Here is a 17,207-nt window from a genome sequence, read left to right on the forward strand (position 1 = left end):
GATGCTGCAGCCTCTGGATGGTTTTGTAAAGGTTAGTGCTACCCCAGCAAGCTGAAATTTTAAAACAGGCTGGCTTTTGCTTCCTCTGAATAACATGAGATATTTCAGAAAACTTTGCTTTGCAAAGTTCTTGTTTCCTTACTTGGCATTCCAACAGATTGTACTCAGCACTTGTTTCTTGGCTGCACTTCAGTTACCTTGAGCTGATTTTACACTGGCTGCAGAAAATGCATAGGAGTGGGATGAAACTGATTTGCTTAACACTGTCTTTAGACCTCTATAAATAAGCAGGATTTAACATAAATCTTCTACTTGCCTTCCCAGAGCACTGTCTGCTTGAGAGAAATCTGAAGGCTTGTGAATAGTACATAGCAGGAGGCAGTGATTTGTCTGCCACAGGTTTCAGAAGGGCTTATAGGAGTCATGATGCAATGAAACCCTTGAAGAGGCATTTTGGGGGAATGATCTGGTTTAAAGCATGGAATATGGAGTAATATGAGGCATAAGCCCTTTGAGTTATGTTTCCAGATTCATGTCTGAAATATAGATTTTGTGTGTAAATAGCATTAGGTAAATCTTTAACCAGTATTGGGGTTAAGGTCAGGTACGTGTGTGGGATGACTGATGTTCAGCAGCAGCTGTGAAAGCTAAAAACCACCCTGGGCCACAAGCAAATAGGTCAAGTCCAGGTTGCAAATGCAGTGCTTGATGGGTGTTACCACTGTGTGCAAGGGGGAGAAAAAGTAACCTGCTTTGGTCTGTGTCTTTTCAGTTAGGTAACTGTTTGCTTTCCTGAGCTCTTGCTTTTGGCAGCTCGGAGCAGAAGAGTGTTGACCTGGGGCCAGAGGCACTGGACAGAGCATTTTGGCTGTGTACTCTCCAGGTTAGAGAGCTGAGAGCATTTCTTTTTCTAGCTGCAACTTCCAGACATTTATGACACAGCCTAAAAAGCAGAAAAATCACTGTTATGTGCCAATACTCTTTGGCATCACCTGCCGGGAAGGACAGTCACGTAGGTAGGTTTGTGATGTAGACACACCAAATGTTATTTAAAGAACTAAATTTAAATTCATGTGCTTGGCTTTGCTTTCTGATAGACTTAAACATGTGCTTTCTGGGTCATATTTATAAGTGAATTCATATTAAGACAGGATTTTAAATTATTTAAAGAAATTAAAGAAATTGTGTAAGAAAACAATACAACGCAACATGACCTGGGTTGATCCTGCACTAAAAATAAGAGCTGAAACTTGATGCAGTTGTGGCTGGTGATGATGAAGAGGGGTACAGCACAACGGGGCCAGTCGAGGCTTGCTGGCCAACAGGTCCAGTTTGTCAGTTTTCCAAATTAAAATGCCGACATGTTTTGTTTAACCCATTGGGCCGGGGGTTGCCCTTTACAAAGGATGAAACATTTTTGCTAAAGAACCCAGGTCATACTTTCCTCTTGCAAGGGCGATAGCAGCCTTGCCTGACCCTGTGCGGTCTGAGCTAAGCAAAGCCTCCGGTGCTGTGTTTCTTACCCGGGGATTCCTCGGGGCTGTGCCGCGGTTTGGAAAAGGGGGGGACGCTGGAGCCGGACGGTGTGTGGATGCTGAAGCCGATGTCTGGATGCTGGAGCCGGACGGCGTTTGGCAGCTGCCCGCAGCACCGGGCGCTCGTCTGCAGCGCCCCTCAGCCGGCTCTGCCCCAGCGCGGCGGCTGAACCCCCTGCTCCGGGGGCCGGTCCGTGTCAGGGCCGAGGGGCGGTGCGGTGACGCGGCGGGGCGGGCAGGGGCGGTGCCGGGGCGGTGCGGGCCGGCAGCGGGGCGGGCAGGCAGCGCAGGCAGCGGGGCGGAGCGGCAGCCGGGCCGGCACGGCCGCCATGCGCCGCTGAGGGCGCCGGCCGGGCCTCGCCATGGGGGCGCCGCCGCCCAACGGCAGCCTCGGCCTCACCGCCGGCACCCCGCGGCCCGCAGGGGCGCCGGGGCCCGGGGACCGCGGCTGCGAGAACGGCGCCCTCATGGACAGATTCGGCATCTTCCTGCAGGGGCTCCTGGGCGTCGTGGCCTTCAGCACCCTCATGCGTGAGTGGCGGGGCCGCGGCCTCCGGCCTGGCGGGGAGCGCTGGGGGGGCCCGAGGACGGGTCGGGCTCGGTAGCGGTGCCGCGGCCGCGCTGCCCCGAGGCCGTCCCGGGAAGGGCCCGGCTGTCCTGGGCTCCCGGCCGGGCAGGGCTCGGAAGGGCCGCGGCGGCCTCGGGGGCGCAGCCGCCGGCGGCGCTTTGTGGGTGCCGGGTGAGCCGGAGCGGGGAGGCCTCAGAGGCGGTGGCTCAGATCCTTTCGCTTTCTTAAACTTGCCTTCTCAATGCTCGTACCCGTGCTGGTGGAATTGATTGGGTGGGTGTGTGTTCTGCTTGGGATCCTGCCAGCAGGAGGAGGCGGTGTGTGCGGAACCGCTCGGGTTTGGGATGTACACAAGTCACGGGTTTGGCTGATCAGGTTTGCTGCAGGTGCACCTTCCGTGTCATGTCACCAGCAATAAGCCACGCTTGTTTCGGTGGTGCCTCGCTTCCTTGGAGGGCCGTTCCCTGGAGCTGGAGCAGCCCCAGAGCTGTGTGGCCGCTGGCAGAGCTCAGCTGGCGGGCAGCGCTCCTGACACTGCTCTCTGACTGTGGGGGAAAGGCAAGGAAGGTCTGGTGGCTCTGCCCTGTGGGAGGGAGTCACAGCAATGTGAAACAATTCTGGGGGATTGTCTCTGTGCCGTGTCCAGTTAGTATCCTTTGAGTGAAGGAGTGGAAAAGAAGCTCGGTGTCATTGCTCAGCTGACTGTGACCTTGCTGGTAGCAAAAAATGGGAGAGGAAAAAGAGAACATCAGGGACATGTTTTACAGTTTGATCTAAAGACTAAGATCCTGTTTACATTTGAATTGCCCTGATGCCTTTTCGTGCTGCTGTCATACCATTATGGTTAACTCAGACATTTGCTACCACGTTATATTTGCATGCCTTGGTGTCTTAGTTGCTATTGACAATTACATTGCTCTTCCAAAAGCTATGTGTGTAGCTGTCACCCTGTGGCTGAAGGGCAGCAGGAATCAGCAGTGTAGCATTTGGTCAGTGACAGCAGCCTCATAATTAGAAGTTTTAGCAGTTTCTAAACAGAAGTACCTCTGTGTAATAAGGTGATGAGTACACAGTGTTGGTTTTAGATTTAAGGTATACAAATAGGTAACTTTTATGGATTTGGCATCAACAGATGAAGAACTATAGATGTTAGTTGTCAGGATGGTTTTTTTTTTTAGAAACAGTATCTTTATGCATACTGCAGTAACACTGGACTAAGTGATGACAAGAAAAAGCACCTATAAAAAGTAGGGAGTAGAAAAATGAAAACCTTGTTATTGGCTGCACTTTCTGACTTGGGTTAGGAGCTGTCAAACCATGAACTGGGAGGAGACTGTTGATGCAGTTGTGGCAGAGGGGAGTGGAAGGCAGCCAGTCCTCACAGTTATTGGGGAGAAAGGAGTCTGTGTCCAAAGCAGACTAGAGCAAAAACATAGCAACTTATCATTCTTAAAAGTGCATATATTCAAAAACAGGACAGGTTTGTTTGTCCCAGCTTTGCCCCAGTATTTTGTGCCTCTCCCTGAGCAGAAAGAGAAGCTGGTGGGCTTGTTACACTGGTACAAGTCTCTCTCTCTGTTAGGGGCTGTTTTGTGCAAAAATTTTGTTTGCCTGATTGCTATTTCTGCATGCTTCTATTCACTAGCATCATAAAGTCACCCCAGGACACCTTTTTAAGTAATATCCAAAACACCTTGTGTGTTGTTCCAAACCCTTTAAAGTTTCCTCAACAAACAGGGCTTTTTGTGGCAGGTAAGATGTGACAGAAAAGCAGGAACTTGTGGCTGAGCATGGAGGGAGAGCTCAGCAACATCTGGGCACCTGCACAGCTGTTCCTGTCGAGGCTGCTGGGGCAGGAGGGGTGACACAGCTGCTGGAGCTGCATCACAGGACTGCTTGCATCTGAGCTGGAGTAGCTCTGGTCCTCAAGCTGTCTGGCACAGAGGGAGGAGCAAGTGGCTGTAGGCAGGGGCTGATTCAGATTTGTGACTGCAGCCAGGCCCCTTTGGAACAGCAGTAATTCTCTGTGTGCAGCTGTAGCATTTCTCCACTCTTGCCTTACTGGTCTGGTATTTAAATTTAATAAGGAGGAAGTCACTTGTCTTTTGTCTTCTTTTTTTTTTTTTTCTTTTTGAAAGGAAGCACTAGAAGGAGATGTTCTAATATTTCAGTTGTGATTAATGGTACTGAGCCCTCTGTAGTAAAAGAAATTAAAGTAGTGGCACCAGAAATACATTGCACAATTGGTCTTTATGCATAGAAACTGTCTTTCTTTGAAAAATATTTGATTTGACATGTAAAGAATGAGAAATTTTGGTAAGTGGCTGAATCAAAGGCTGACCCTGATGTGCCCTTTTCTAGACAAATTTTACCATGCTTGCATTCAGTGGAAAAAGAAAATATTTTTAAATGTAGGCTGTAAGAGAAGGACCTTTTCTGTGCCTCACTGCTGGATGTTCATCTACAAAGAACTGAAGAACTGTTCTGAAAGCAAAATTATTTAAGATCTGATGCTGCAGTGTGCCACCTTTTTGTTCATGCCCCTGTTCAGTTGCTGTAAAGCTGTGCTGTCAGCTGACCTGCCAATAATATCATTCAAACTTCAGATTTGAAGGGCTAAAATGTGTTAAGTTTTTATTTTGTGGAAGATGTGGTGGCTCTCTGCCAGGGAGAGTGTGGGAGCTGCCCTGCTGTGTCTGTCTTGTGAAGCTGGTGGGAAATGCTTTTAGCCCAGGCACATTGCAGCCTACCTGTGTGTTCCCACTGCTGAATGGGCAAACCAGCAAGTGACAGGAGTGCTGAATTTCTCACTTTGAGCTGACAAAATGTTCATTTGATATTAATTCCTAGGTTTCCTTTACCTTGACTCCCTGTTCTGACACGCAGGGCATGAGGATCAGTTTCACCACTCACCCCACCTTGCCATTTAAATGAATGACTTCCTTCTAGGTTTTTCCAGATTCAGATATAACCTGTCCCAACCCCTAACCTTTTTCTTGTGGAAGGTGCTTCTAGTGATCATCTATCTCGAGTTTATATGGGAGCTTCCCCATCTCCCTTTAAAAGAGTTGAAGTTTGCATGTGGTTTTTATTGTTTTAAGTTAAGGCCACACAAATTCACTCCTTAGTCTCTCTGAATCCAGATTGTACCCTGCTGTTCTTGATGTGAAGCATGTGCAGGGAGGTCCTTTTCTGATGTCTGAACCAGCAGTGAATTTACTTCATACTATCAGAGCCACCTGTTGTGTTTAATTAGTGTGAATTAATTTTACTGCTCAGCTGTGAGGCTAAAGATGTGTGAAACAGTTTCACCCAGATGCTACAGAGGTTCCAGTACAGGAAAAGCTGAACTGAAGTTGGGTGTGACAACTTCTGTTGGGTCTCTCCTGACCACAGGCTCTCACTCCCTATCCAAGGGAACTAACTGATGAAAATCCACCTCATTTTGGCAATTCTGCTTGGACTGGCAGCCCTCTTGGACTCTGCTCAGTGACTCTCAAACCTGTTTGCCTGATGGTTTGAAGTGTATTGCTTGGTTTTGTTCTTGTTCCTCCTGCCTTACATATGGGTTTGTTTTTCACCCTGGTTTGTTTGAGCCAAGGCACTTCATAACAGGAAGTCTTAATGAGTTTCCCTTGATGGAAGAAATGCATGTTTATGCTACAGGTCACTAAGCCAAAGATATTTTTTTCAAAGTTTGCTGCTGTCATATTTGTATCTTATTTCACAGGATCTTGATTTAAAATGACAGCTTTGCTCCTGAGGTGTTTGAGGTTCCTTGGTGCAATATTTGTGTTTATTTCCTGATGCCACAAAGCAGGTTTTAAATACTTTAGTATAATACCATGTTCTGTCTGTAGTTACAAGCACCTTCTGAACATTGTGTAGTTGGGCTTTCAGGGGTAGTGCATGATAAGAGAGGGATGTTAGCACAGTGTTCTCATACATGTGTGACGTTAGATGGAGGTTTAAATAACTCCATTTTTATTACCCAAACCTGGGAAAGGCATGAGGAGGAAGCCACTGCCCATCCCCTTACCCTGGCTGACAAACTGTTTAAAGTAGTTTATTTGCTAAGCTTGTTTGCCAGAAGATTGGTACCTTATCAGAGTGTGGCAGTGTTTGTTCTGGGCTACTTAGGAATGGCTGAGAAATCAGATGTGAGTTGTATGATGAATTATTGAAAGAGAGAAGTCAGTTGGTTCTCTGTAGGTAGCAGGTTTGTGTCTGTCTGTGAGGAAAATACAAATATGCTGTAAAGGAGACCAGAGTGTGGGAGTCTGTTCCTTTTTTGTGGCCTTGCTAGAGTTTGTGTCTGCACTCAGGCTGAGAAGGGTTTACACAAGTGGGATGATTGGGTACAGGTGCAGTGAATAACCCAGTAGGTGGCTTTGCTGTTGAGTCACAGATGAACAAAAAGAAACCATTCCAATAAAAGATACTCTGTATATATTGTTTGGTGCTCTCTTTGCTTACAGTGCCTTAAAGGAAATACCTGAAAAACTACATTCTTAATGCCAGCGAACTTTACAGCAGGGTTTTCCAACTTAGAAAACTGTCCAAGGAGAAAGAATGCTTTCTCACATAATAAGCTGTCTTAGTAGGTAATTTAGTAGAATTTGAAATGCCTTAGCAAAAATGTGCTTTTCAGAGGAATTATTTCATATTTACATGAAGGTAAAGGAGTAATTTTATGGGAATAATGTTCCGGGGAGAAGGAATTAAAGATAACAGTTGCCTTTAAGAAAAAAGCATAAAATAAGCTAATGGATACAAAAGGTCTAAACCATATGATTTAGTTGTTTTCTATAGCAATTTTCTTTCTGCTTGAGCAGGCTTAGAAAATATGAAAATTTGATAGCCTGTAACATCAGCAGTGGAATACATACCTCTGAGTAACAGCAACTAGCTTATTATGCGTGGCATTTCCTGAGATGCTGGGCAGTGGCCTGCTAGCTTTATTAATAAAAAGCATTTCTTCAAAAGATTAAATATTATTCTGACTTGCTAATACTGCATCCTTGAATGTATTTGCTCTGAGTGATGCAGTTCATGTTCACATGAATTCCTGAGCACCCCTCAGCAGGGTCCTTTTTGTGTCCGGTTTTAAAACTTGTCTCCAAAGTGTCAAATCACAAATGGGAGCTTTTCTAATTGTGAAAATGCGAACGGCATTGTGCTTGCACTCTGCAGGCACAGTGCAAAACACACTTTATTCATTCTCCCAGAGGTCTCACAAGTGCAGGCTCCTTGTGGCTTCTTGGGGCCTTTTGGGTCACTGTGACCCCGAGATTACTCAAAGTCTCTTTTCCCAGCCCGGCGCTTGAGGAATGAATTGGAGCTCTTCAGTTCTCAGTCTCAGGGTTGTTTATTGTGTCTTATCTATAAAAAAATTTTCCTCCTGCCCTGCCGAGGTCCATCCAGCAGGACAGTTCCAGGCACTCTGCCTGCCCCCAGGGCAGTGTTATGCCTTTATACTAAAAAGGACATATACAATGTTTACAGTTACTTTTCAATACCCATCACCTATGTTAGACACTGAGCTTCTACTCTAAACCAATCTGTAAGTGCCACCATCACAGCAGAAGATGGAGGCCAAGAAGAAGAAGGAGAAGGGCTGGACGTGCCCAGTTCCTTCCATCTTGCCTCCTGATCCCCCATACCACAAACCCTAAAATCTACTTTTCCACCTTGTGATAACTTCACTAATATTCTACCTAAACTGTTGTGGCCTGCTGATCTTCGTATAAGGTTGGTAATTTGCTCTATGGGTCATAATCAAACCCACAGGTGTTTTGGGCTCCATGCCAGGGCTTCTGAGCCCCCTGGCAGGGTCCTGGCCGTCCTGGACAGTCAGAGCGATGTTCTGGGTCCCCACAGTGGCTTTCCAGGTAAATGCAGAGCTGGCATTGCGGTGTGTGCTTGCAGTGAGTCGAAGGAGCTCTCTGGGGTACCGCGGCAGCGGGGCTGGATCCCTGTGCAGGTGAAGGAACGCTGGCAAGATGTGCTGTTGCACTGTGCTAGGCGGCGAGGCTCGGGAGAGCATTTTTCAGAAGTAGGAGGTGCCCGAAGCTCCCCGGGGAGCGGCGGGGTCGGGGCAGGACCCTGGAGAGCTCCGGGCCGGGGCAGCGCCCGCCCCTCCCTGCCCGGAGCCGGGGCCGCTGCCCCTGAGGCGCCGCGCGCGGGGCTGGGCTGGGGCTGCTCCTCCCGCCGGGCCGCGGGCCGGGCAGCAAGCACGGGCTGATGGCGCTAGAAGTAAATGTGGGTGTTACTCTCTTCCTCCTTCGGGCCCGTACCGCGGCTATTAGTGACGATCGGTGTCGCAGGGCTGTTGTTGGGAAGGTTAAGTGTCTGCTTGTAGCTGCAGGACTTGGAAAAGCCCTGTGAGGTCACTTTGGTCAGGGCCAAGGAAATTGTGCCTTACAATGATCCGGTGTTTCCCTGTCCCCAGATGATGGGGTATCGCTTGCAGCCATGGAGCATTGCTGCTGCTTGTTTGCTTTAAATAAATCATCAGCCCTTCCAGGGCCTCTGTGATATCCCGAGCCCTGTTTGAGACAAATAGGAGAGATGCACTATGAGCTGCAGTAGAAAAAAGAAATCCAACCCTGGGTGAATTAGCAAAGTAAATTACTTTCTTTTGCCATGCTAATATCATATTACTATTTAACATATGAAAAATCTATGTGGAATAAATTCTGTCCGTTGTAAACTCTCCAGAAAAAGGCACATCTTGCTGACAAGTTTCATGCTTTCCCTTTCCCTATTTCAATAATAGGGTTGGAAACTGATCCTTTTTAAGTGAAGGAATTAACCTGTTTTTTTATTAAAACTGCTTTCAAGATGTCCAATTCTTAGTTGCCATAGATTGTAATAGCACTTTATTGGTCGTCATGTCCTGATCATGTCAGGTCATTAATGTTTTAGTGTCACTAACTATCCTTGAAATACCATAGTGGTAAAAGTTAAGGAAAATAAGGCGCCAATTTAGACAAATAATCTGCAATCTCTTAAGTCTCTCTTCATTAGGTCTGATGCCCTACTTTGTCTTGCTGACTCAAAGTGTTACATTTTCTTATTACTCAGCTGATTGCTGGATGTAGTTGTAGGCCCCATAATAAGATTGTTCTAAGTATAATTAGACATGTCATTCACATTATGAAATGTTTAGGAAAAAGGATAAGTTATGTTGACATTTGTAAACTATTAAAATGATAAATTATCTAGGAACTCTGAAGCTGTGTTTAATTAGGATGAACTTCTGGACTGTTAGCTAGAGTGGTGTTTAACTGTAAAGTGCATAGTGATTGTCTCCTGACTGGTGTTTTATAATTAAATCTGTAAGGAGCTGATTTGTACAGACACACAGGCTGCAGTTTTGCATTCTGTGGTGATATTAATTTCATGGTTAATGAAGTTTGCATTCTTAAAGTGATATTTAACAAGGTCTTATCTGTGTGGATTTTGTTGATGAAGTGAAAAATCAGGTCTGCTTCCTCATGCCTGCTGGTAGGAAATGCTTTGCATTCTCAAAGATTTCTTGATCTCAGCAAAATTTATTCCCTGTGAAACTCAGTTTGTTAAATCTGTGGCAGACTGAACACAAGCTCAGAGCTTGCATGAGTCTGCCTTTGCAGGCAGCGTGGTGTGGGCATGAGGTTTTAGGGTTTAGTCAGGGATAACTAAACCTGTTCACAGTGATGGTCATGATACTGAAGACCTGTTTTTCTGCCACTTACCCTGAATCACACATTTTATGTATATTTGTTGTCATAACCTCATACATATATTGTCATGTGCAAGGAAGGCTGAGAATGAAAATGAGCTAAAATGGATTTACAGTTCAGATTCCTCAGAGCTCACTGTTCAAAGTTCAGATTCATAATTCAAGGTGTGAGGTATTTTACAGACGTGCAAGCTACAGCAGGGGAAGTCATGTCAAGGAAGTTACTAAACTTGTTTTTTTCTGGGTTTTGTGATGTTTTTTCCTCTAAATGTTGCACTTTTTTAATAATAAACAAACTTTGGTTTGTAATTTGATACGTTTTGATAAGGTTTTGGTCATTTTGTCTTCTGTCACATTTTTGGCTACCCCAGGTTCTAAGGCCAAGCATTTCTTTTCTCTTGGTGATTAATGTATGTTGGCTTGCCAGAGAGGAGAGGAGAGCTGTGCCACAGCTCCTTGTTTTCCCTGGTGATGGGACAGTACCAAGCTCAGGAGCAGCTGGTCTGGGAGCTGCAGAGTGCTCCGAAGGTGAAAATTGTGACAAGGAGTTTATTTGGGTGCTGCTGCTGTTGGAGAGGTTTCTCCATTGCTCCACTGACCCTGTGAAAGGGAAGAACCCATGGAAGTAAATACAAGTAAGGTTCACCACAGCAATCTTGGACAGTCTAGGCAGTCCCTTGAGAAAGTTCTTTACTTACAGAAACAACCTTTGCTTGCTTTTGCTTGTTTCACTGTGATAATTTTTTTTTCTGTTTCTCAAAAATGCAGGATTTTTCCATGGAACAAAAATTACTTTTAAATTACAAGCAGCTATTCACAACTAGCAGCATATATCCTCTGTCTCTCATAATTTCTGAAGATACTATGCTCTAAAATTTAAATTCCATTTTAGAATAATTGCATTTACTTCCTTCCTGGTACTTGAGAAGCTGCTATTCAATATCTTTCAGCACATCTTCCTTGCTTTGAGGCAGGTGATGTGACTAACAGCCTACATTATTTTATATACATAGGACTTAAATGCTTTCTTTGGAAGGTAATTGTAAGGTTAGAAGATGAAATAGTCTAAGGAGCTTTAAAATTATTGGGGAGAAGTCCCACCCTCCTCCATCTAATCTTAAAACCTTGAGTTACTTATGGCAATACGTTTTCAGTGCTGGCATTGGGTTTTGATGTAGTTAAGGAGTAAGAAGCCTTTTGCAGGTGGAAATCATTACATTATTTCATCCTGATTTCAGAAATTTAATTTATGAAGTGTACACCTAGTTGTTAGATACATTATATCAAAGAAGTCTGCATAATTGGCCTCTGACTCTCCTTTCATGGTATTTGATCATGTGTAAAGAGAATATATGAGAGTAGGTTGTGTATCTTTTGTTCTTTGTAAAACAATTGGTGTTGTATGAAATGTCTGTCTTGCAATTCAATGCTCTGGTGGTTCCAGCCTAGAAAGACTGAATCTGGTAAGCAAAGCTCTTTAGAATTTAAATGGCCTCTGAACATACAGTTTACATCTACCTTTGACCCCATTGATTTAACATATTTGCTGTGTTACCATTTTTCACAAAGTTTTTACAGTTTTCCTTTTACATCTTTTTTGTATCTGAACTTACATTTCAGGTTTGCTTTCTGCTTTTAAAGCTGTTACAGTTTCTGCCTTGCTTGATATTTAATGAATGGTGATTGAGTTTGGAGCTGTGCTGTGGCAGTTCTGCCTGTTCCCAAGAGCTGATTTAAAACAAGCAGCTTGAATGACTTTAAGTTCATTGATACCTGTTGTCATCCTAATAATGTTCAGAAAGCTTCATGTATTATTGAGTGATCTTGTGAATGCTGGACGTGAAAATGGTGTTGTGAATCGTAAATTGCTGCTTAGTGCACATTAATATGGATTGATTCTATTTGTCTTGTACTAAATAATTCATGTTTCCCAAATGGTTCTGATTTCTAACAGAGAAAAAAATCCACTTGAACACAGCAGACTGTATTTTTCAGTCTTCACTGGGTGCTTGCATAGCACGACAGGAATGGCACAGCTGTGTTTCTAGCAACCTTGCTCTTTCATTTGGCAGTTGTTTAATGATACCTGCTTCAGAATATAAAAGTGTTTGCAGGAGGGATCTCTATCAACCTTCCAATGCCAATCTCACAGGCATTTTCACAGGAAGCTTAGATTTGCTTTGCTTTAACTATCTCATACCTGTTGAAGAAACAGAATAGCAAATGCCTCTCTCTCTCTGAAAGTGCTGGGAAACTGATTTATTATGATTTTCAAGCAGAGCACACCTTGACCCAACAGGGCTGTGTATGCTAAATGCAAAGAAAACAAATGCCTGTCTCTTAAGACTGAATCGTGGCTTTTAACTTTATTATTTGGATAAATATTTCCTAAGCTACTTGTGCTGTTTACCTTAGAGTTCTTAAAGCAGTTACTTGCATCCCCTTATTTTTAGTATTGCCATGGCTTTTGGGAGCTGAGGGCTGGATGCTTCTGTTTACAGGGTGTGTTGTAGATGTATTTTATGATTTCTAAAGTGATCTTCTCTCTGGGGAGACAGCAAATAGGTTAGTAATCAAAAGTGAGAAGTTGTGTGCAATTCTCCCTCTGCTAAGTCAGTTTAGTTGTTTTAAAAGTAAGCTTTACCTTTAAGAAAAAGGAAAAAAGCCCCATGCCAATGGCTATTGACGTGGTGTGTCTGGGCTGCTGGCTCTGCTAAGATGTATTTGTTTCCTTTATTGACAGCCAAGTTAATGCATCTGTCAGAGCCACACAGTCATGTGCTACCAGGGTGCATGAGATCAGTCTTGCTGAAATTGTCGTAGGCTGAATTGTGTGCAGGTGATATGATTTATTTGTGTCTCCCAAAGCCAATCTATACAAGCTAAGGATTTAGGGAAGAGTTTTGAAGCCTAAAGTGCATACATGGTAGGGGGAAAAAAAACTCACCAGCCTCATGTAATGCATTTGGCTGCCTTTCCTGAAGCAGCAGAATCATCTGATTTATTCCAAAGCTCAGACTGCAGTATTTAGGGTTCTTTTCCTGATAATGATTTGTCCTCTCCTCCCCTGCACTGTGAAGGGGATCTTTACTTTGTGATAGCCATTTCCTGCAGAATGACTATAAAGTTTTAGTTCTCACTAAACCTTTGAAGGGACGAAATTTACAGGCAGGTTTTTAACTGGCTGTGGAAGCAGGTAGGAAGTAAATGCTTTTACACAGGCAACTTTCAATTACTGTATTTCATCAGCATTTATCTAGCAAGCACTTCTGCCCATTTGATAAACAATGTGAAATCCAGTGCTGGCACCTTGTTTTCAGTCATCTCATGTCATCTGTGTTGAGACAAAGGAGCCCAGGTCATGAGATAGCTGGGCTTGATGGATGCTTGGCACTGCTGTGTTTAACTTTGCAGTAAAACAGAGCCCCTTGTTCTCTGCTCTGACAAAAGTTCCAGTCAGGCTCACAAAGGTTTTGCTGCCTTATCACAACATTATTGTCACTGCTGGCAGTGGAACAGAGGCTGAGATAAGATCTGTGGTTTGCAGGTACCTGGTGGCTGTCCAGGCACTGCATCTTTGCTGTGACGTGTCCCTGAATAACCAACTGGCTGGGTCATTAAACTTTATTGTGTCCAGCTTTCTGTAAAGTTTCTCCCTGGGTGACCTTCTTTAATGGACCAGTTCTTAATTACACTACAGAACCATTAAGGCCAAGGGCACAGTGGAATTAAGGAAGGGGTTGGGTTCTTGCATGGCTAATGCTGTTTTCTCTCTTACAGAAGTTTGAAAAATCCTTTCTGGTGGCAGTAAAGCTAGGGGCTCATGCACTTCCTAGTATGTCAGTCTAATACTGACTAGAACAAAATTTTCCCTTGAGTGAGTTATTCCATAACTTTTTTCATCATGAAGAAACCATGGTTCCTGGTGTGTGTCTCTAATGCAGCAATATCACTGGAAATCAGTTCTAATCCAATATAATTTCTGCTTTAGTATCAAGGGTGTCCCAAGTGTGGAGAAGTCTGCATCCTTAAGCAAAAATATTGTGTAGAATTCTGGGGCTCTTATGCAGGGAAATAAGCAGCAGGCTTAGGTGTCCTGCATTTGAGCATGTAGCTGATGGGACTTAGGAATAGAAGGAAGAATTTGCAGTAGGGCAAAAATTGCGTTGCCAAGAGCATAGTGCATTTTGGGGCTGGAGAAATGAGCAGCACACCAAAAACACTGATTCTTTTGGTGGTTTTTTGCAATCACATTTATTACCTCTTTTAAAACAGATGCAGACAGAATTCCTTTTTTTTAACTCTGAGTATGGGGAGATGCTGAGCTCACAAGTGTCACAAAAGCTTTTGGCAATGGAGTGATGCATGGTTTACACACCTATATATCTTTTGTAAAGCATCACTGTAGCCTGTTCTCATTGGACATGTTGTTTCTTGCACAGTGTTAATTCTAAAATGAAAAATTCTATTTTGGGGAAATCTTTTATGCAATCTCATGTAATTATTTATTCTCACTGTGCTGCTACCAAGAAAATAGTGGGAAAGAGACAAAGTGAAATGGCAAGACAAGCCTCTTAAAGACTTTACTTTAATAGTAAAGGGAGGTAAGTACAAATTAATAAAAAAGATCACAAATAATATGAAATTCATTGGTAGTTGTCATTCCATAGTCATGTGAATTTTCAGGACTTACTAGTGTGCATATGCTTGTAGAACAGACATGGTTCCACTGTTGTGGGAGAAGTGTTGATACTAACAAGCAGAACAGTGTTTTTCAAAGTCTTCCCAAATAGAATTTAAAAAATAAAAATCTGGTCTGCGTATGTAGCTGACTTTACAAGTTGTTTACAAGGTTACAAAGTGTAGGTTCAGATTTGTGAGGCATATGGTCTGATAACCAAATGTTCTGGAAATAGTGCCATTCTCTGAGAGTGGTCATCTGAAAATCTGCATCAGATTCCAAGCTGGGGTGCTACTGCTTGGTGTAACTTCAGTGTTACTCCACACACAGTGAGCAAACACTTGTACAGGAAACTTGTAATCCTTGTCAGGAATGTGGAATCCTGTGAATCAATACCAAGTAGCCTGCAGATCCCAGCAGTCTTGCACTGTGAGTGCTGTCTTGGAGGATCTGTCTGGTTGCAAACCTGTTATTTGGGAAGCTCACACTGCAGCAGATTTCTCAGTGTGAGATTCTGTCCCTCCACATATGTGTGTGTGTGTGTGATTTTCAGTCAGCCATACTTTAGTCCTTTGATAATTGGTTCAAATCTTGGAACTTCTGAAGTGTCACATCACAGGAAAATGAGTTCTAGACTTAAATACCAATTGGTTTTGGAAGGGACTCCAAATGTCACCCTCTCCCAGGTCCTGCTCAGAGCAGGGCCAGCCCACGTCCCCTTGCTTGGCGCATTGTCCAGGGTAATTTTCAAGCTCTGTCAGACTGCAGTTCCTGCATGTTCTTTGGGCAACTTGCAGAATTTAATTGCCCTCATTGGAAATTTTTTACTTCTTTCACCCTGGGATTTCTCTGGCTCCAACTTGTGGCTGTTTCCTGTGGCTTGTGCACTTGTGAGAAGGGTCCAATCCTGCCCCAGCTGAAAGTGCCCATGCACATGAGGAAATGTGGATGTGGTGTGCAAATGTGACCCTCACCAACCTTTCCTCCTTTTCTCTTTGGCCAGCTCAGCTGTTGCTCTGCTGAGGTCTGATGGCAGAAATGTATAGGAGGTGTATGAGATGAATCAGGCACATGCTTTGTCTGTGACCCATCTTTGAAAAAGTTTTGAGAAGCACTGGAAACACAGGTGAAATTCCCAGCTCTCTCCTCAGAAGAGCAGTGTTGTCATAGTGCAGCTGCAGAGGGCATTGAACATGTTGATTCTTTTTTTTTTTTTTTTCCTTCAAATTAATGAGCTAGAGAAATCTTTGATCTTTACTGGGGTCATAAAGATTCTTAATGAGAACTGCCAGAGCCTGCATCTAAGACATGCAGTAGTGCATGATACATAGAAACATTTCAAAGGTGTGAGATGAGCCAGGTTTGTGCTGCTCCAAGAGCAACCATCCAGAAACTAAGAGTTCTTGAGTCTGTACTGAGGTTACTTCACATCACCAAAATAGTTCCTGTGGGACTTCTTGAGGAAAGAAAGGCTGGATTTCAAGTGTTGCTTTGCATATTGACAACTTGGAGAGGTTTTATTTCATTTCTTGTCTCTGTTTTGGCCATTATTTTTCCCTATGAGTCTTCTGAAATTTTGATTGCCAAAGTCCCACATTAAAGTAAGTGTTAGAAACCTTTCCACAGTACTTTGGCATTAATTATTCCTAGAATTTCAATGAAGTGGGAAGACAATTCAATGAACTTGAATTTTGCATTAGCAATACTGTGTCTTCTATGCTTATCTATTATCTGTCCATCTGGCAGCTCACATGCTCGTTGGCAGAAGTGCTTTTATTTCCTTCTCCTGAAAAATTCTGGCATTGAATGTGTAAACAAGCAGTCCTTCTTTCTTCATTTATGATTCAGCACGAGCTCGTGCCCGTTATTAGTTAATTAATATGAACTGTGAGGATGGCTGCGGGTGCGAGCGCGGCGCTCCGAGCAGATGGAGCAGCGGCGCGTCCTCGCAGGCAGGGCCGGCAGATTGAGATCCATCTGTCAGCTGACACACACAGCCAGCCCCAGTCTGTGCTCAGACTGCCAAGAGAGGCTGGCAGCAGCAATCCTGGCTGCTTTTGGGGGAGCACAAGGGGAGAAATTACTTTCTCCTTCCCCGTTTGGTAGGTGCTGAAAGTGCCGGTAAAGATTCGGTAAGAAGCGTGTGCTGGCTTTTGGTTCTAAAATGAATGCATTACTAGAGAGCATGCTGAGGACCCTGAGCTTCCCAGTGTGGTTGTCTGCAGCCTGTTGGGTTTTTGCTCAGTTTGGTTACTGGGAAGGCTCAAATTCTGCATCAGGGGTATGCTGAGAAGTACCTGGCAATGTCTGCATCTGTCAGAAACACCTGATGCTCTCAGACACTGCTGCAAGGAGCTGGGCTGGGCTGGGCTAACAGAACCTCCTGTGCACAGGTACATACTCATCAGGCTGCACCTCCTCAAGATTTGCTCATTTCAAGTGCACAGGTACATACTCATCAGGCTGCACCTCCTCAAGATTTTACTCATTTAATTTGGGAGCATACATTTTTGTGGTGTGATCAGCCAGTCAGTACATTCCCAAAAGACATCTGCTGAGGATTTCCAAGCTTGCTCTCCTGTTTAATGTGAACTCAAATGAAATGTTGTGTTTCTAGAACTGGCCAGAGAAGCACAGACCTTATCCAGGCTGTTTCTCAGTACAGATAAAATTTGAAATGCTGTTAATGGAATTGCT

General features: G+C 44.1%; 1 protein-coding gene across 1 annotated transcript in view; it reads left to right on the forward strand.

The window, feature by feature from the left end:
- The first annotated feature begins 1,828 nt into the window (after positions 1 to 1,828).
- The window catches only part of LOC131563049 (musculoskeletal embryonic nuclear protein 1), a 40,746-nt gene continuing 25,367 nt past the window's right edge, over positions 1,829 to 17,207 (forward strand). Inside the window, exon 1 of the mRNA XM_058812917.1 lies at positions 1,829 to 2,066. Within this exon, the coding sequence (XP_058668900.1) occupies positions 1,898 to 2,066 (169 nt within the window). The 5' untranslated portion in view covers positions 1,829 to 1,897. The remainder of the gene's footprint in view (positions 2,067 to 17,207) is intronic.

The sequence above is a fragment of the Ammospiza caudacuta genome, chromosome 12, assembly GCF_027887145.1.
Source record: "Ammospiza caudacuta isolate bAmmCau1 chromosome 12, bAmmCau1.pri, whole genome shotgun sequence".
NCBI lineage: Eukaryota > Metazoa > Chordata > Aves > Passeriformes > Passerellidae > Ammospiza > Ammospiza caudacuta.